The following is a 20,721-nucleotide window of genomic DNA, read 5'->3' on the forward strand; positions in this document are numbered from 1 at the left end:
CAGTAACAAGACTCCAAAGCAGCCCCAGGAATTTTCTCCCCTCCAAGACACATTTCCTCCAACAGCAAACATTGGCCACCAGAGCCCCTCCTCAGAGCCAGGCTTTGCATTCCTAACTTAAAAACACCTTTCCAGCAGTTATTTTTCAAGCCAGGTTTTCCTTATTATTATTACTACTATCCCAGTGCAATTTTTTCTAGGGAATATTTTCCCTAATTGTATTTGTGCAAACTACCTGTTCATTTGGCAATGCTAGGGGAACTTAACAAGCTGGCTGACCCAACTGATGCTCTCCTGCTAAGAAAATAAAAGCAGCTGTGCCAAGTGCCATGGCACAGGCATGGAACTGCTTGCTAAGCACAAGGCCTGTGTAATTTTGACACCACCTTCACTGTTTCGCTTTAGCGAGCACTTTGCTTTTCTTCCTAAGAAGTAATCTAGCTTTGAAAAATTCTATATTCATCTCTAAAAAAATAAGACAAATATTTGTATTAAAAGCTGGAGATCATTGATTTCAGCAAGTTATGGCTTTTTTTTTTCCCTAGTGTAAGCATAGATATATATTTTTAAAACAAATTTCAGTAAGTGTCTGGGTGTTAGTACATGTTTTCTGTTTCCAGCAATGTTCAGTATTGTATGTGCTTTGCACCTCAGAAGTGAGTCTGCCAAGGCACTTAGAGAATGTAAGCAAGTCTTCCAGGGACTTCATGAGAATGGGCTACCACTGATACAACACAAGAACCCATCCACCAGCAGAGTCAATCCCCCAACCAAGCACGTTTCCTTAATAAACACTCAGCACCTGCTAGAAATTCCACAATGAATAACAACAGTAAAATAATATTAATTAAAAAAAAAGCTATTTACCACATATCACTAACAGAGAAAAGATTTCCCCTAATAAAAGCACAGAAAAGTAGATCTCAGCTGTCACTGGTAACAGCACAGGGGGGTTGTTTTGTTGTTTTTTAAAAAAAAACAATTAACAAAAAACAAATACCACACGCTCGCTTAAAGAAACAAGTGACTCCAAGAAGTCCTCTTCCTTTTATCTGTCCTTGGAGGTGAGTTTTTCAATCAGTTCTTGAAGTGGTGCAAGTTCTCTTCTATCAATAAGGTTGAATTCCTGGAACAGGGATGAGGAGAAAGACACAGAGAGTTCTGTGGGTACAGCTGAGGTGAGAAGCCTCATTAGCCAGAGCTCATCTGGCACTCAGCCGTCCAAGCCCAGGCTTGGCCACTGCATCCTCCCCTGCCCATCTGCCACTCGCTGACCCCAAGTATTCCACTGCCTGAAGCTTTTTCTCCTTCTTAAAGGAAGGGAACCTAAGAAGATGCTGATTTTTTTTGCACAAGGGAAGGGGGATAATGTAGCTTGGAAAGGAGAACACCATTTGCCATGTCCTTACCTGAACAAAGAATATAAAGTGCTTGAAAGAAGTGTTAAGGTGTGCCTCCTCCTGCAGCTGGATCACCGGGTCGAAGTGCTGGTGGTAGATGTGGGCGTAAACTCTGAACAGACGCTTGAGAATTGTCTTGGCCACTGACATGAAGTTCTTTGGGAATGGTACGCCTGGGGAGAATGAAACAGAGGGCTTATTCTCCAACTGCCAGGCATGTTTGTCTGCTGTGAAAGCCACTACAGGCCAGGGCAGATGGAATCAGTTCCAACAGCAGACCTTTGTCACTGCACAGGTTTTACTGCAACCGGCTGTAAAACGGCAGGTGGCTGCTGGGAGCCATGAACTCTTCAGTTGTCACTTCCCCAGGCTAAAAAAAGATCTGTATCAACCCTCTGAAAAGAGGAAACTTGACTAGCTCCTCCTCACCTACCAGTCTCCCCAGTCAGCTTAGCTCTCCTGCAGCCTGTCCCCAAGTCCTGCCTGAAGGCCAGAGGCTCTGGATGCTCTGGGGCCAGTCAGGACCTCCCCAGAGCTTGCAGGTCCCACCATCAATGTTCTCATGCTCCTGCTGCAGCCTGCCCTGCACACATGCACATGGCATTTCCTCCTCTGCCTGCTGCAGCACACGGGAAGTTCATACTTAGCTGCTTAGTTTGTGGCCTCTGAATCTCTTCCTGAAGGCAGGGTTTGTCTAAAGAAGCTTAATGAAAACGTGTCAAAAGCCTCAGAAACTATTTGCAAAGTTAAGGCAACTAAAAGATTCCCCCCCACCCCGTTATCTTTCCCAAACTGTTGGTTGGTCATTATTTCCCTCCTGCTTTTCAGAAGAAAGCCTCTTTAAAACATCTATTTTTTACCTTCACTTCAAGAAAACCAAGCAAAAATAAATCTACTTAAGATCAAAGCTGCAATTCAGCTTCTTTGGAGATAAGGCCTGAAAGTTTGTCACGACAACCAGACATCCCTTCTGTGACAAAAAGCTGCCAGTTACTGGTTAGAAGGGTCTGAGACCCTCTGATGTTATTTCTAAACAAAATGAATAAAACACCAGATATACTTCTGCACCCAGAATTGTGACAGGTGTTTATTAGGAGCACTAACGGATGGGTCAGAGTTCATGCATTACAACACACCTTCAAAGATAAGTGTGTGCAGACTGATAATGTAACCTCCCAAACCTGCCCCACACATCAAGCACTGAGAAGACCTTTCACCCCTGGAGTGTCCCTGTGCAGGTGTAACCCGAGTGCCCTGCTCAGCTGCAGTTACCCCCTCACCTATTTTGGAAGGAAAGAGCGTTTCATCATCCAGCTGGTCCTGGACCCAGGTCATCAGGTAATCGATGTACTTGGGTGCGGAGCACTTGATGGGCTTCTTGATGTTGGTGCCATCTGCCCAGTGGTACTCGTACCTGGGGTGAGACAGGGTGGCCTTGAGCACCAGGGAGCCACTCCTGATGGGCCTGCACATGGTGCATCACCTTGGAAAGATGGTGCTAAAAACCCCAGCACACCCAACACGGGAAGTGTGACAACACCAGCTCCCGGGTGAACCACAGGGCTTGTATGCTACAGATAATACACGAGGTTTTATGCAAGCTTAGCTGATAAATCTGTCCTCTCAATTTGTTTAGCAAATTTGGTTTTGTCAGAACAACAGCTGGGAGAATATTTTCACCATAAACAAATTTGATGAGGGATTATGAAGGTGCTGCTCACAACGGGACAAAAACCCCCCCCATTCTTCTAACAGCAACAAATCACAGGGTCTGAAAGCATTTTAAAACTGTATGCAAGAAAACATGCAAAAATCCCAGACACATCAAATGGACCATTTGTCTGGATTTATGAAAAAGCAGGATTTCTCACCACCCAGTAATGCCCTAATACCAAGATTTAAGTGGTAGTCATGTAGGAAAAAGATCAACACTTAGCTGAAATGCCAGGATTTTGCTCTGGTGCCAGAGCAAAACAACAAACTGAATTAGAGCAGGAAAAAGCAGAAACACTGGATGTCTCAACAAAAGCATAAGCAAAAATCCAAGAAGGGCACAGGGATTCTTATTCAGGCATCTACTATTTCTACAATGCCTACGAGGAACATTTTGGTAAGCCCCAATGGAATGCCTGCATATAAAGCCTTTAAATCTTTATTTAAGAAGCTCTCATTAATGTTTCAGAAAAATTTAAAAGGGGAAAAATAATTTTGATAATTAGTTTACTTCCCAAGTTAAAGGAAAAAAACAAACACCAAACAAATATGAACACAGACCAAAAAATATCAGCTTGCTATTTCCCACCCACTTAATAGACATTCAAATCCTTCTCTTTCACATCCTTGCCACCCAACCCTGGCACTCCTCTCAGCTGGTCTCAAGCTTTTACATGAAAAATCATCTCAACAATGCCCCCAGTCACCAGTGTGTGAGAAAAACATTCTTACTTGGGGCCAGCAGACATGACAGGGCAGCTTTCCTCCGTGCAGAAGTCCGTGATGGTTCCATAGAGCATGTTGATCTGGTTGAAGAAGTCAACAGCTGGAAAGCATGGAAACCACCTGTTAGCACTCTGCAGCACAAGATTCCTACAGCCCAGGCTGTAAAGCACAGCTTTTGGAATGGTTTTTGGGAAAAAACTCCGTTGTTGTTGCTTTTTAAGATCCATTATAAAAGAGATGAAGAATGCAACCACTGACTTTCTGGAATAGCTTCCAGCAAGAACTATTTAATTGTTCACTGCAGCAAAATTTTCAGTTGGAAGACAAAAAAAAAAAAAGGAGAAAACCTTGTCATTTCCTTTCCTGAAAGTTTGGTGCATTTTATTACAATCCCAAATTCTACTGGCAAGTGTGGAATCCAAGACAGATTTCCAGCATAAGCTTTCCAACTAGAGAGAGCAGGTACTCGTTAGGTGACAGTGCCTTCCCTCAGGCTTTCTATTCCCAAGGCCCACCTTTCCCAAAAACATATCATACAACCCCACACTGCTTCGGGTGGGAAGGCAATTTAAGGACCATCCAGTTCCACCCCTGCCGTGGGCAGGGACACCTCCTGCTATCTCAGATGGCTCCAAGCCCTGTCCAACCTGGCCTTGGACACTTGCAGGGATGGGGCAGCCACAGCTTCTCTGGACAACCTGTGCCAGGGCCTCTCCACCCTCACAGGGAAGGATTTCTTCCTAATAGCCCATCTAACCCTGCAGTTACTCTTTCAGTTAATGACTCCAAACTCTTAGAGAAGAAAGTTCTTTTTCATTCTGTCACAAGGAACTGTGGTCACTGCAATCAGCTTCTAAAACCCACTTTATCTACAGGCATTTTTCAGAGGATAAACAGCCAAGATTAGGCAAATGTCACTGGAGCAAGTCACAGCTACTGCTCAGCAGATGCAGGACACCAGCCCTGGCTTTTCCAGTGCCCACAGGAATTGTTAATTAAGTTTCTATTCCCTGCTCCCAGCAGAAACCACAGTCCACTGCTTGCTTTGAGGCAAGCATGTTCAGAAAACCCACACAGGCTCCCACAGAATGCCTGATTGTGGCAAATCCCACATGTGGAAGTCTCAAAATCCACAGGCCCATCAAGTCATTCCCTAAGACACCAGTCAGGCTGAGAGCAGAGCAAGAAGCAGCAGCAGGGCAGAGCACGCTTGTTTTTGGCTCTCAGGGTCAAGAAGGGCAAAAGCAATGACTTGAAGTGACACATTTTGTCTCCTGATGAGCCCTCTCTGTGAGCAGATGGAGCTCACAGCTACTGCTGGAGCCTGGCGTGGTGCAGGGATGCTGAGGGAAGGGAGCCCCTCACCAGCTCACTAATTACGCTAATTGCACTCCAGCTAGTTCAGCAGTCAAGTCACTTGGGAAGGGAGGAAACTGCTGCCATGCAGGAAAGCAGACACACAGAGTGCAGGAACCACCAAAAGGGAAGGATGCCAGCAATACATGAGGCATCTTGAGCAATGCTTACTCACACAAGTGGGCTGGCTTTTTTCTCTAGTCTAGTTTTGCAATGCAGTGTGAATTAACTTTTGCAAAGGATGGTGTCAGCAATTCCAGCCTGCCCTGGAAGCAGTGGCAAGTGGAGCACCAGAGCACTGCATGATGGGTTGGGAACAGGAAGGTGAGAGTCAGTGGAACAGTTTCACTTCCCAAACATCTCAAAGAGCAAGAAGAAAAAAGGCAGAACCACAGAAACAATTGGAGGACATTTAAATCAAGCAATAATTTCTACTGTAGTGCACAACCAATCCTGTACCACCACTGGAGCACATCAAGCCTGAGAGGCAAAAGATGAGCAAACACCCAGACAGGGCACAGAGCTTGTGGCAGCCAAAAGTGCACAGTGCAAAGGGAGACTCCATTCTTTAGGAGCAGAGGGCAAAATCTCTGCAGCAGGGAGAGGGAAGAGGAGGAGGAAACAAGGTCAAGCAATCAGAAAACACTAATTTAGGCATCATTGTTTGGCCTGAAAGCAGAGTTTGGACAAACAGCTTTAGAGGAAGTTAAAAGAATGACATCAGAGACTTACCAGAGCAAAGGCTCAAAACTTGGTAGGAACTAAAGGAACTAACTTCAGGAAAATTACAGACCCCATCAGAACCACAGAACCACTCGGGCTGGAAAAAGACCTCTGAGATCTTCAAGTCCAAGCTGTGGCTGATCCCCACCTTCTGACAGCCATGTCTAGCTGTTCCCTGGACATCTCCAGGGATGGGGACTCCAACACCTCCAATGCTTGACAATGTTTTCCATTAAGAAATTCTTCTGGACATTCAACCTGAACCTTGAGGCTGTTTCCAGTCACCCTACCCCTGCTCCCCGGGAGCAAAGCCCCACCTGGCTGCACCCTCCTGTCAGGAAGTTGTAGAAAGCAAGGCCCCCCAACTCCCCTTTTCTCCAGGAACAGACAGGGACACAGCTGTCCTGCCCCAAGTGTCAGCCCACTTCCAACAGCCCTGTGATGAAGAGAAGGCCAGTGACTCACTGTTAACTGCCACCCACTCATTGAGGTCCTCCCCCTCTGGAAGCATCACGGCCATGCGCAAGTTGCCGCTCCCCAGCGTGGCCTCGGCATGTTTGAGCAGCTCATACTGGTGGGACCCCTCAGGAATATTCTTCTTTGGTTTGAAGGTCTTGGAAGAGCGACTGCCACTGCAAGAGAGAGGGGAAATCTTTAGAGACCTTTTGGAACAGGAAGCAAAAAAGAAACAAGCACACTAGTCCCGGGTAAGGACAGGATTAACATGAAATACTTTACCCACTCACGTATTTTCACATTGCAGCAGGGTATTTACCAACAACTGGGGTGCTCATCTAGCAGGGATTCTGACTTTTTTTAAACCATTTTCTGACCTAATCACTTCCTTACCTAAAATTCTGTTTGGAAGAACATGGACTGGCTTAGGAAAAACGTTTAGACATTTGAATTTTAAACCATGGCAGTGAGCCTGGATGGCACACAAGCCCCTAACATGTCAGAAATACAACATGTAGAATCAAATATTTGCAGGGAAGTGTCAAATGAGTCAGTATTTCTGAGTATTTTCATGTATGAGCTGAGAGAAGAGTTCTGTCAGAATGGGCAAACTGAGCTCTGAATTCCAATGCAAGTGGAAAGCTGTGAAACCCACACAGCAGAATTCTCATTACAAACACTATCCAGATCTCATTCCTTGATGTAAAAACTTGGCCAATGTTTCACCATCTCTCTAAGGACCAAACAGAATTTTTTACTGGTGGGGTGCAAGGGCTGTCTCTCTTCATTTGAGGTCCTGGCACAGGATGCCCAGAGAAGCTGTGCCTGCCCCTGGATCCCTGGAAGCGTCCAAGGCTAGGCTGGAGGGGGTTTGGAGCAACCTGGGATAGGGGAAGGTCCCTGTGCCTGGCAGGGGTTTGGAACAAGATGGGCTTTGAGGTCACTCTTAGCACAAACCATCCTGGGATTCTGTTCCATGGTCCCAGAGCTGCTCTGACTCTCTGGGCTCCAAAGGAACAGCAGCATCCTCCCCTTCCCACAGGCCTCTGAAGCAATCCTGGCTCCTGGGGGCTGTGAAGAAGGGCTTGGCTGGAATTCCAGGGATCCTGGGTTGGTAGAGCTGCACAGCCATGAGCATTGCCATGGACACCCCAGCAACAGCAGCACAGCCTGCAGCTAAATGCAACCAGGAGCCAGAAGGACAAGGAGGGAACGTCCTGCTCCCGTCTGTTCTGCTACAGGACACTTCTAGCTGCTCCCAGGCATCTGCACCTCACCCTAAGCCAGGATACCAGACACAAATCCTGAATTAAATAATTGCCTCCCAGTGGAAGTGAGAAACTTCTGTGGCTCAGGGAGTTGCTGTCACCTCTCACCCCTCCAGCCATCTGCATGTGGTGCCAGAACAGACTCAAACCAGCTCTGAACAAAGAAGAAACTAACAAAAACCCAAGGAACAAAAACCCCAAATCTCTTGACTGATGACTTTACTTAAACCCAATTATTGTCTTTTCAGGAACAAAGCCACTTCAGAGGCACTTGGCCAACATGAGGAGTCAAAATACAACCTAAAACATCTGGAGAGCAGAAGAGACTGGGATCACTATCTTCCCATGTGTCAGCATAAGCAGAAGGAACCCAGCACGAGCTAAATACAACCTGGAAAAGGTTATGAAATAACTAACCCAAGCAATTATTGTTTGTATTTTAGCACTAACAGTAAGCCCAACAAAGGAACGAGGGTTTGGGAGTAGGGCACAAAGAAAGCATGGTGAAGGAATTCCCTAGGCAAGTAGTTTGTTCAGAGACATTCTGGGTAGGAATTCACTGTACCCACCCCAGCCTGTGAGTCTGCCAGCCAACAAACCAAGTCACTGCAGATCTGCTGAACACCCTGCACAGATCCACAGTCAAGGAAGCAGAAAATGCAACATGTTGGAAAAAGCTTTAGGTAGCATTTAATCCCTGCTCCCCCCTTCCCAGAAACAGGGGGATTCTTCCCATAAGCTGCCAAAGGCTGTAGCAACAGAATGAAGTACTGCTCTAAGGGAGCCCTTCCATCTTTGCCTCCACCACCTTTCTGATCCCTGCTTCTCCAATGCAGCACAGGCACCTAAGCCAGCAGGAAACGGTCTCACAGGCAAGGCAGGCAGGCATCCAAAAGGAAAAGCCATTAGGGTAACTGCAGCCTGGTAGTTGTCACGTGCTATGGAAATACCTGCAATTTTGGCAATAAATTATCAGAATTTCATACATTTATGCAGTTCACCCAAGCCAGTTAACACACACCCTGAGACACAGCTCAGGGACACCCTAATGCAGCCTCCATCTTGACAGGATGTGGTTTTTCTTGGAAAGTTTGGTTAAAAATATTGCATTACTAAACAGTACTCCAATTACCTTATTAGTCCAGAAGCTCTCCTATTATTTAACAAGAAAAAAATTACTTTTTCCTATTATGCTGATCTGTTTGACATGGCAGATTGAGAAAGTTGTCTTGACCCAGGTCTATTTCTTCAACTTCTTGAGCAATTGGTGAAAAAAGTTTAATTTTAAAGAGTTCTTCCTGTTGGCCAACAATACACACAATCATCCACGCCTGGGTCACATGTGACATTCTATTTTCAGCCACATTCCATCATGGAATCAGCCAGCTCTGTAGAGGTTTTCAAATGCTTTAGGACAGTAGGCAGCACCTGCCTTTTCTTGTTAGGAGTCTCTGAGCTCTCCTTCATCTTAACACAGAAGTGAGAGGGGACAGAGAAACCGGTGAGGATGCCATTTTCCTTGGACATAAGGAGGCTATGAAACATGGAGCAGGTTGCACCATCCCCACAACGTGCCACAACCAATATGCAGCCTCTCAAGGAGAAGGGACTCCTCAAGGTATTCCAAGGACGTTTTGCTCCCTTCCCTGCCACATGGACTGCAGCAAGTGATTTCTCCCGTCTATTCCTGCAGGGATCTGCAGCCGGGCCCAGCACTGAATGACGAGCTGTGGCTGAGGCTGTGTGCAGGGCTGCCAAGCCCGTCCCACCAGCAGGAGCCCACGCAGCCACGTCACCGGCGAGAACACCACATTTCCTCCAAAGCTGCAACTTGAGCCACTCATCTGCTGGCAGGGGGTGGGCTTTGTGATGCACCTTCTGCAGGCTGCTCTGTCTCAGGATGGTAAGAGGATGTTTCCAGAAGAAAGGCAAAATGTGAGGTGTTCTGCTCACCCCACACTGCCTCAAACAGCTCATCTCAGCTTCAAAGGCAGCACTGGCAGATGTTCTGTGCTCAAAGCACCTTAAATACCCAGCCTCAGCTACAATAAACTTGCCAGTAACTGCTCCCAGGAGAAGCCCTTGGGCCGGCCTAGCTTAAACCTCTTCACTCCCAACCATTTGTCCACAGACTCCTTCAGCAGGGATTTTTAACCATTTCCACCGAGTGTCTGCCACAGATTTGGGGAAACCTGAATTAAACCAGGTAAATTTAGGCAACACACTGCCACAGGCTAACCAGTGAGTTTATCAGAGAAGCCCCCAAGTTGTAGCTGTGCACTTCTTTGTCTCCCTTCTCCCGCCATGCCTCTTTTTAAACACAGAAACACTCCAAGACAAGACCCAAATTCCAGAAAACCAAACATTTCCAGCCTTTAAACAATAATACAGGCCTTCAAATGATAACATCCTGCTAAGAATAGAAACATCAGAGTGAGAGCAGTTTGTTTCCATCAGCCAACACGTCAAAATAGAAACTAAAATAAAAGCTCGAGCTACTTTTTGACAATGCAATCAATAGGTGCAGCCTTTAAACACCTTTTCCCTATGAGAACCACAGCATCAGAAGGACAGCAGGTAAAATTAAGCTGAACACGTTCAAAATCTGCACTGATGAGACTGAACTTGAGCACTTCTATTTATAAAACTGAATAGTCACAACATTTCTGTTCTGAAGAGAGACAGTGTGAGGGCAAAGCGTTGCTTCCTTCAGTTCTTACAGCACCAAAAAGTCAACTTTTTCCAATCCAATTGTCATTCACTGCAGGAAGCCTAAGTCCAGCCACTTGAATCTGCAGGTAACAAAAGCAAGGCAAGAATTCAGGATGCATTCCATGCAGCAGCTCTGGGAAGCAGCCAACTCCTTACACAACACAGTTGCTCTCCCAGAGTGTCAGGCAATGGTTTGAAAGCAATTCCAGGCCTAGAGCTTTTGTTCTGGTTTAAGGAGGAATCATTGGCACCAAATTGAAAAACTTCCCCAGACACATGGTCATTCCTATAGGAACAGAACACATGGGGCTCATTGTTTATTAGCTACACCACAGAGTAACTTTAATTTTCTGGAGGTTTTTGAACCTGAAGATGCTTCTCAAAAGGGGTGTGGTATTTCCTCCTTCCACTGGAGTACTGACAGGGAAATCAGTGTTTCCATGAAATTTTTCATTCTCTACACATCAAGGTGGGGACTGAAATCTGGCCTCCCCTTCTAGGGAAAAAAGCTGTCTTCAAAGACTGGACATCCCTACAGGATGGCAGATGGAAAAGGCTCAAGCTCATGAACAGCTCTTAAAAAGCACAGGTCCCACTATACACAAGACCTGACACGTTAAAAGAGCAGCTGTTTATCAGATGATTCACATGCAGGAAAGAGAAAGTTATTTAAGGTAGCCCTAAGGAACAGTTTTGCTTTTGCTTGCCCCAGCCACCACCCCTCAGTGTCAAAGCCGACATAACCCTTACACATCCACATTCTTAAAATGCTTTTTTTCCTGCTGTACGCACACAGTTTAGAGCCAGTGACTTCAAGCCAATGTGGGATTGGTCCAGCACAACTTTTACATGCACCAGAACACCCCTGAAGGGAAACCTCTGCTGGCTGAGCTGTGAGCAGGGGACAAGCTCAGCGTGTTTGGAGGGCGGTGGCTCTGCTGCGCCCTGTGCCCTCACTCCCCCTGCAGCAGCACATTGTGCCAAAGCCACAAGGATGTTAGGTGGCCACAGCCTGTTTTCCAGCCAAGCCAGGTACCTATACTTCCCCCTGCCTCCCTTTTCTGTCTGCAGGCAGACAAAGTGCCTGTAAACAAGGGGGAGGTGTTGTGCTACAGCACTGGTGAGTGCTACAACTCCACCCAATGGCGTTCCTGCTATTTACCCACTTGGATGCAACCCTTCCCCCAAGCAACCACAATTCCCAGTGCAAGGAACAAGCAAGCATCCAGAAGCCCATCCCATGACCGGGAAATCATCATCAGTTTGCTATGCTTACAACCAAAATAAATTCCCTTGTTTCATTTACAACACATTCATTTAATACACTTTCATCTCCTGGAAAACCCTCAAAATAAACAAAGCAAGACACAGTTGCCCTCCCTGGATACTACCAGAGCCCAGTCTGTGCACTCCAAACACAATTAAACTACTCCCAGGCTGCGGAAGTGACTCAACCTCTCCTGCCCTGTTCCCTGCAGCACTAACACAGAGGGGCAGGCCAGAGCCACGAACAGCAGTGTCCATCACAGAAAAGCCTGCATCCAGGTTCTCCAGGCAATCGTGCCCTCCTCCTGCATCCAGGTTCTCCAGGCAATCGTGCCCTCCTCCTGCATCCAGGTTCTCCAGGCAATCGTGCCCTCCTGACTTGCAGGGACAGGCAAGCAGACAGGGGGACAGCACAGGAACTAGAATATTTCCGTGGCACTAAAGCTGCAGCCTCCCCAAACTGTGGATGCCACTGCACTGCCACTCCCGAATCTCCCACAGACTTTTTCCCAGAGCTTTAAGACCACCAAACTTGAAACACATTTTCACCCCAACTAGCAACAAAGAAGCTTGCAGCAGAGACCCAACTACCTGTGCACATTCTCCTCCTCCTGACAGCCATTTGAAACCCTGTGGCATCAGAGGAATCAAGATTATCCCAAATATTTTGTTGCACACTCCCAGGAATCCAGTGACTACCCTGAGGCAAACACAACACTGTCTTCACCCACAAAACTTCAAGCTTACTACAAACAGACTTGATCTCAAGAAAGGTGAGCACTAGTCTTTGCTGTTCTGTTGGGTCCTTTCAATCAGACTGAGGTTCCTCATCTATTTCAATATTAACATTTACTGTGTACATACACACACACCTCGTGGCAGTGTAAGGAACAATCTAAACTAGATATATTTCTTCTAGTATCCTAATATTCACATAGTACTTGCTTAATAGCATGGGCTGCTGGAGCTTTGAAGAAGGCAAACATGAAGTACTTCTCCAACTCTTGTTTTATCCTACAAGATGGAGTTCACTATTTTGGACATTTCAGCCCCTGATTAAGCTCCCTGCAAGCTAAACAGCACAATTTCCCCAGTAATGTTCCCCTCCTTTCTCAGGGATCCCTTATTCCTGTAAATTAGCATCAGCTCACTCAAAAGGGAGGGCACAGCATGAACTCCAGCTTAAGTCAGAACTTCACCCAGTAACATTTCCAAGTTTAGTTTCCACAAAGGTTCAATCCTCTTTACTGCAGGAATCTACCTAATATACCATTCAGTGGGCACAACCACTTCTTTCTTTTTTAAATCTACCCTTCCCTGTGTACAAAACTGAGCAACTCATCAAAGAACCATAAGGAAATATGTGTGATACCCGTGATTCCCTTACTCCAGCACTTCTTCCATGTGATGAGCAAGGAGCAGCATCCCACACCAAAGGTGTCTGCTGCTCCCCACAGCCAGCTGCTGCTCCTGCCTGGCAGATTTCCTGAGGTTCAGCTGAATTATCTGTCTGCCCATGACTAACACAACACCCTCTGCGTCCCAAGCTGCTGCTAACAGTCACACCCTGTAAATACATTTACAAGTAGGAAGCAGAGCTTTGCAGAAAGCCATCCACAACCCGCTGAGGGTGATAAATTGCAGTAATAAAAGCTTGGCTCTAGCATCAAATTAGATGATGTAGATCCTTACTTGTGCACCAAATATAGTGCTTGGAGAACATGCCTCAGAACATGGATGGCTTCCCAAAATGCTGATCAGTGCTTTTGGAAACCGATGCTTAATGAATGACAAAGCAAATCCAGTCATACAACCTAAGAAATCCCATCAGGGCATTTCTAAAGGAACAAAAAAAAAAAAGGCTTCACTCAAGAGTTTAAGACAGTCTTCAATCCCTTTAAACACAATAAAAAGAACCATCTCTTAATGTGCTTAGGGAATAGGCAGTTAAAGGAGAAATTTAACTAAATTTCATGGAGAAAGAGTCAGTTTAACAGTTTGCAAAAGGCTGCCCTTTACTGTAACCCCCAGGCAAAACAGGCTGAGGACAGGAACGTGGCAAAGGACACTCGGCAACTTCCCAACAGAAAATCTCCAACAGAGACAGAAGGTTACACTGACACTTGGATTTATGGACAAAATGGGGTCTGCATCCAGGAACTAACACTCACTAGAGGCAAGAAATAACACAGAGAACAACAGGAAGAAGGAATGGGCAGGAGGCAGCAGTGAATAATCTAACAGCTTTCCAAAAATACACTGCATTATCTCACCCCCAAGTATTTCTTACACAACCCCCACATTTAATAAAATCCTGTATGCGCCATGGGTAACTATCTTCAGGAAAATTTGCTTATCTCTTCCAAAGTATCTTATCAGGAATACCCCCCCCACCCTGGTCTGAAGCATCTGAGAGGGAATGACTGCTTCTACATGGACAGGAGCACATTTCTTTTGAAGTTATTTAAGCTTAAGCATTTGACAGTTGAGTCCAAAGTAAGCTGAACTGTTCTATGAATTTAAATATTCAGACTTTTCCTCTTTTATTTTTCGCACTCCCATTGCAGCAAGGAATTTTAAGAAGAGCTGTCAACCACAAAAGTTAGTAATGGGACATTAGAGATGCTGTTTTTCCTAAAAGGTACACCTCAGCATTTGAAAAAGCAGTATTTTGTGGTCATAAAATAAAAGACAGAATAACGCCATTCTGATTCCTGGATCCAGTGTCCCTAAAACAATTAATCCATTCAAGCAAAACCAGGCCTGTGCTACTGAAGGTGGGAAAAACACAAAGTACCAGCTACTGAAACAAAATACAGGTTATTTCATTAAGCTCAAAATAGAGAACCCACTCAATCATTATTTGGGTTGAAATGATTTCCATATCAAAACTCAGTTGTCTCCATTTCCAGCAAAAGAGGAATTTACCAAAGCTTACCTAAACTCATTTGTTCCCTTTGTCATAAAGAAAGGAATTAGACTTGTGATAAAGACAACAAATCCAGGCATTATGAGCCCTTATCTGCAAGATGTTCTCCTTCAAGTGGGGAAGGGATTAAGATTTTGTACGTCAGCATCTCAAGGACACAAGCAATTAACTCCACAGGCAAGTGACCACACTGAAAGATGAAGTGGTGCAAGGACAGACGACAACAAAAAAACCCAAGCAAACCTCAACTAAAACTCAAGTGGAACATCATGAGCTGGATCTCTTCAGGTACTTAAGAGCACAAAATGGAATGGATTCCTGCCAATGATCAGCTGAGAACTGGGCAAGGAAGAGAAGAGAGGGTGAGCAAGGCACAAGTGTCCTCACACACCAGAAAAAAAAGCCAGAAGCAAAGTTGGAACAAGCAGCTAAGGTCACAGTTGGATTTCGGGAGGGAAAAAAAAGACACAAGAAGAGTGAGTGAATTCGTTTTCACGGGCTGCTTTTAGAAGCGCCAAAGTACATTTGCAAGGCAAAAACTACTGTTACCTTGATGAATTCTCAGGGTGGGACTGACACACAAAATTACCATCTCCTCCCCATGCACTGACTGACTGCTGACTCAGGCTATGGATTTGAAATGGGAAGCCAAGCCCAGAAGCAAACAGAGATGCACCACGCTTTGTACCTAAGCTCACTAAGAAATTACAAGTTATTTCAAACTTATTTTCCAGGAACCAATTGAAGCTGCATGGATACATGCAAATCCTCAGCTCTCGCTCCCTTCTTTCATATCCCCTCCCCAAAATATCTACTCAAGCAGCAGTGCCCTGGGAAAGCATCTGGGAGGGATCTGCGTACACAGATGACAAAGCAAAGTACTGGATCCTCAGAATACCACGTCATGACATGTGAAGGCTGGAGGAATTTTTCCAAGTCTGTGAAAAGAAATTGTTATACTTAAAACAGATTAAAAAGCAGCTGAATTATGACCCACAGGCTCCCTGTGTATTTAAAAGGAGTAGAAAAACCCAAAAACAGAGCAAAAGCCAAGCAGCCAGTTCATTGTAGCTCGGCTCCAATAGGAAGTGGCTTAGTTTACAAATGCTAAAAACATCACAAAGTACATACTGCGGTTTATTTAGGCTGATTTGTGGGTCACAGGCTTATTGATAGCTCTGGCAGCAAGATCTGCCTTACTGCTTATGAGGGAAGACTTAAAGTGGCCAAATTTAATGCAGTTATTTACTTCTCCAAGAAAAACAAGAAGCTTCACTCTGTCAGCCTCTTGCAACCCTCCAGCCACCCACTGCCTAGCAGACAAATGCTTCCAATATTTTATCCTTTTTCAAACAAGATAAAAAAGACTATGTATGTGTCAGGTGGAACTGTGGCCACAAAGAAGTCCAAAGCCCTGTCTGCAAAGTAAAAGGTGACAAAGGCGTTTGATAAAGATGAAAATCCCAGCCACTCTCCAGCACATCAATCACCCCCAAAACTTCGTTGCACCGCTCCTCCCTGCAAACAGCTAATGGCATTGGCTCACTTACACACAGAGGGAAGGACAAACAAGGGAAAACAATCGTGGCATAAAAGCAAACAATTAGGAAGCAATTAAGACCGGACATCACTGCGCTGTAGTAAACACAACTTTCACACTGAACAATGCCTTTCTTCCTAAGCTATTTTTTCCATTACAAACGAATCTTTCTACCTGAGAAAGAGCTATCTAACATTTAGAAGAGACTATCACTCACTTCACCTACTACGCGTTCCCAAAACACAGCAGCAGGGCCAAACGGTGTTTTTCCAAGTGCCAGGCCAAGTGCAGACATCTCCCAGCCCGAACTGGTCTGCACAGATCTGTGACTCCGAGGCAGACTCAGTCTTGCAGAAATAAAAGCCAGGCAGCAGCTTCCTCGCTCTCTGCCTCCGAGCTCACTGATAAGGCAGCAGCACTCCATTATGTGACACCCTAAACCCCACGTTTTACTTGGCTGTAAGCTGATTGTCACGGGTGATTCCGTTTAAACCCCACTGCTACGGAACACTTCTGCTTTCCTCAAAACTCAAAATTACTGCTACCAAGGCTTTAAAAAAAAGTATTTGGGAAGCTGGCAATAGCTTTACAGCTCTCTCTCCAATTTATTTGTGGGAAAACTCGAGAGACTTCTGAATCCTGGTACTTGAAAAACACAAAACAAACAATAAACAACAACAAACAAACAAAAAAACTCCACCAGGAACTGGACACAGCAGTAAGGGCAGCAGTCAAGCAGCGGATTTTATGTTAAAGCATCCCTGTGTGGAGAGCTTCTGTCCTGATCCCACTGCAGCCTTACACTCCTCAAGACAAAACTGAAGTAAACAAATACATTGAAAGACAGCGGGGGAAATACCTGGATGTCCCCTGTATTTCCCATTTCTAACAGTCTGCAAATGCCTACACGCTGATTTTTCCATGAGCAAATTCCAGTTCAGGAGTGCCTACCGGTCCTCTGGGCGAGTCCTTGATGGAGAGGAGATAAACACCTCTCCCAAAGTACGGAAGGAGCACTCACAGAGCACTCAGATGCTACACTGCCCACGTTGGACAAGAAGCAGCTACCTGGCACCTCGGGAAGCTGAGGAAGGGACAAAAACAAACAGCCCTAATGTTCTCCAAGAGCAGCAGCAGCCTGAGGAATTGGGAAGGCCCCACTATCTAAAAAAAAACCCAACAGCTCTCATTTTGGTATTTATCTCCAAGAGATGTCAGGGGGAAAAAATGGTCACTACACCTTCTACACATATATTTACACAGAAAATATGGTTTCAATTAAAATAAAAACAACAACAAAACAACAAACCATGTGGAGCATCAGAAGCAGCTGCCAGGCTCCACGGTGCTGTAGAACAAGGCAGTGAAGGAAGAGCACATCTTGCCCCAGTCTGGTTTACAAGTTAACTTGGCCTTCACTCACCAAAATATGTGCCCCCAACAACAGCCACTCACTCCCACTCACCTCCAGCAGCTCCTCGTCCTTCCAAGGCTGATCAGGCAACAACTACTTAAATCAATCTCTTGATTAAAAACCCTGTGCTGGAAACCTCAGGGAGGGATTCACTAATCCAAAGATGGGGGCTCTGTGGGGTTTTTTTAAAGAAAAGACAATTTCAGAACGTCAATAATAAATCTGAATCTTTTCCTTTTATAAATAAATGGTTTTCATCTAGCTTCCTTTTTATGTAAGTCTTGCCAGCAGAGGATAACACAAGCATGTTACCATATGGCACGCCCACCAGAACTATCTTTAATTTTTTTTTTCCTTAGAGATGTAAGCTACCTGCAACTATGCTGTAATTTCCTTTTAGAGAGAACTCACCAAGCAGAGGTTTTTTGGAACTGGATATATTTTCTAGTACAAGTCCCATTTTTAATTTATTTTTAAAGACTCGGGATAACTTATTCAGCTGCTGGAGAGGTTTACAAAGTCTTTTCAGAAAGGAAGAAACAGATCAGAAAGAGAAAACCGCGGCTCTGAAAATAACAATTGCTGTCAAACCCCAGTTGTATTAATTCAGTGACTCGCCTCACAAGACAGTCTTTTTATAGTGTTCCCCATAAGCAGAGAAAACAATGGCTCCCCTTGATTTTATTCCCCCCCCCCCATGTAGCTTTATATATCACTGGCCCTAGCAACAGGGAAGAATAGGCAGGGATTTGTCAGCGGACGAGGGGGGCCCCACGCACGCTGCGTTATCCCAGCACAATCCCCCTGTTCTTGGACAGCGGGAAAGCCTGCGGGAGAGCGCAGCTTTGGCACCGTGCTGGCCGTCACACTGACAGGCTGCAGCCCCGAGCCCGACGAGAAACCTGTGCCACAGGTTTGCTGCCACACAGGAAACCTCGCTGCTGCACAAGGACAATCCAATCCTCACAGCCAGCCCCAAACTGTGATCAGCCCGCTGAAGGACAGCAGTGCCACCGAGGCAGGGCACAAACACTGCAATGCAAGCTGGCATTATCAATAAAGCTGCAGACAACCACGCGCTATCTTGGAGTAACTCTTATCAAGCCAAAACTCCAGTCTGACAAAAGGTCATGCTAACTTTCTGGATCCCTAAAAAAAAAGCCAACCAATGAAAAAAAACCCCACCAAAACTCCATGTCAGCATCACAGAAAGTTTCCCTGGTCACCTCGAGGCCTAGCAGGCATATTTTCAACTTTTTTTTTTTTTAAACCCATTTCTAGATTGCAAATGAGCAAATTAGGTGCAATCTACAGCAGTCTGCCAACAACAGCTGAGGCAAATTTGCCAACATTTCTAGCTTTGCCACGCACTAACTCCAGTCTCCATTTCTATGTTTCATCCACAAGGATAACTTGGAACAATGGAGGAGGGGATAAAGGTTTGCTATCCTAGGTTTCAGAAAAAAGGGTCTGAAAAAAGAAGAAACCATCTCATTATTGCTTGTGACAGAGGGTGGAGGGTTTCATGCTTTTCCATTCCCAGTTAGCCAAATGCCACGGAGAGAGAGGCTCTCTAATTTGCAAACCAGACTCCCAGGACACTCGAAATCCTGTCCCCCTTTCTCCATCCACCGTGGCAGCTGAGAATTACGAAGGAGAGGGACAGCTGGGCTCCTCATTAGGAGCACGGCGCCTCCATGCACGGACAATCATCTGCACCCACCTCCCGTCGGTGGCTCCCGGAATCCCTCCGGGAGCACGACAGGCCAGCGGGATGGGGACGGCAGAGTTAAAAGATAAACACAAGGCAGGGACTGAGGAGGAAGCCAGCGCCAGGGTTATTTGTCTCCATGAGAACACAACTTACTAGGGCACTCCAGCTCTGAGATAAAGTCTCTTCTCTAAGCCCAGGCCACGTTTACATCTGCTGGTTATCAATGTAAGCCTCTAAGAACAGGCAAATATTCCGGCAGCAGTCCCAGGGAAGCCGGAGTGTGCGGGAACACTCAGCGGAGACAAGGCCCTAATGGAGCTTGGCTCTTCCGGGGTGCCTTTTTCGGCCGCCTCGATCGCCCTTCTTTCCCTAGAGCGCATCTTCGCCTTAATTAATAGGTCACTGAACCGGTTTATGTTAATTGTCACAAGTACCTCGTCTTTGTTTCCAAGGGGAGGGACCAAAGTTCATTCGGTTCTTGCCCACGAAGCAAAATTTCAAGAAGTGGTGCTCTGCTCGCACCTGTGTCGCCCCCGACTCCCGAGGGAGCTTTTTGCCTTTTTCCTGCCGCAGTAAAGCCCGGCCAGGTCCCGACCGGGGCTCCCTCAGCCCGGGAGGCCGGGCCGCCCCATCACCTGCACCGGGGCTCACTTCCACACGCCAGCTCCTGACCCAGCTGCGCCACACCACGCTACGGCACCATCCCCTGCCCGCCAGAAACGAGAAACCCGCATCAAAATATCATAAAACCTCGGGGAGACCGCTGGGGTGGGTGTTTGGCCCCAAGCCCGCTCTCGCCTACCCAGCGACACCCCTCCGCCGGGGAGGTGCCCGGGGCTGGTGATCCGTGGCTGTTTTCAAACTCGTATCCGTAAGGGGAAGCCGCACGGGAAGGGGAAGCCCGGCTCGCTCGCTCGCTCGCCCGCCCGCCCTCCAAACGCCCTCACGGCGCGGCGGCCCCGCCGCTCCCTGCCTGCTGCTCCCGGGGCCGCCGGGGGGCCGGGGCACAAAGGGAGAGAGCGGGGAGCGGACAGAGCGGGCGCCAGGCCGGCGGGGAGCGGCGGGCAGCGGAGCGAGCGGGAGGGCGGGCGGCGGCCGCGGCCGCTCGGCGGGCTGTGCTGCCCTGCCCTATCCTGCCCGACGAGACGGCGCAGAGCAAGAGGAAAGGACCCCCCACACGCCGCGGCTACTCACAACAAGAAGCTCATGGCGATGGCGGAAGAGCGGGACCGGCGGCTGCCTGGGCTCGGCGCGGCTCGGCTCCCAATGGCAGCAGCGGCGGCGGAGGGCGGGCGGGTGCGGGGAGAGCGCCGCGGGGCGGGGACACGGCCCGCCCGGCCGCCATCGCCCCCAGCGGCCCCCGCGCCGCTTCCTCTCTCGCAGCTGCGGGGCTCTGGCATGGACGCGCTCCTCTCGGAGCCGTGGGGCTCCCCTTCAGGAGTCCTTTCGTGGCCCCAGGCGCGGGCGTCCCCTCACAGCCAGCCCGCCGTGCCGGCCCCTCACA

The 20,721-nt window shown here is 47.0% G+C and overlaps 1 protein-coding gene across 1 annotated transcript; it reads right to left on the reverse strand.

Annotated features, from left to right (window-relative positions):
* Positions 1-956: 956 nt before the first annotated feature.
* MOB1B (MOB kinase activator 1B) lies at positions 957-20,495 on the reverse strand. The gene is made up of 6 exons (XM_054291573.1): positions 20,412-20,495; positions 6,384-6,550; positions 3,846-3,939; positions 2,681-2,814; positions 1,410-1,573; positions 957-1,126 (listed from the first exon to the last, which is right to left on the reverse strand). The coding sequence occupies exons 1-6, from the start codon at positions 20,423-20,425 to the stop codon at positions 1,049-1,051; spliced, it is 651 nt and encodes a 216-aa protein (XP_054147548.1). The 5' UTR covers positions 20,426-20,495; the 3' UTR covers positions 957-1,048.
* Between the last annotated feature and the right edge of the window lie 226 nt (positions 20,496-20,721).

The sequence above is a fragment of the Melozone crissalis genome, unplaced genomic scaffold (genome assembly GCF_028551555.1).
Source record: "Melozone crissalis strain CALT ecotype California unplaced genomic scaffold, PUWL_Pcris_2 ptg000006l_1, whole genome shotgun sequence".
In the NCBI taxonomy this organism is placed as follows: Eukaryota; Metazoa; Chordata; class Aves; order Passeriformes; family Passerellidae; genus Melozone; species Melozone crissalis.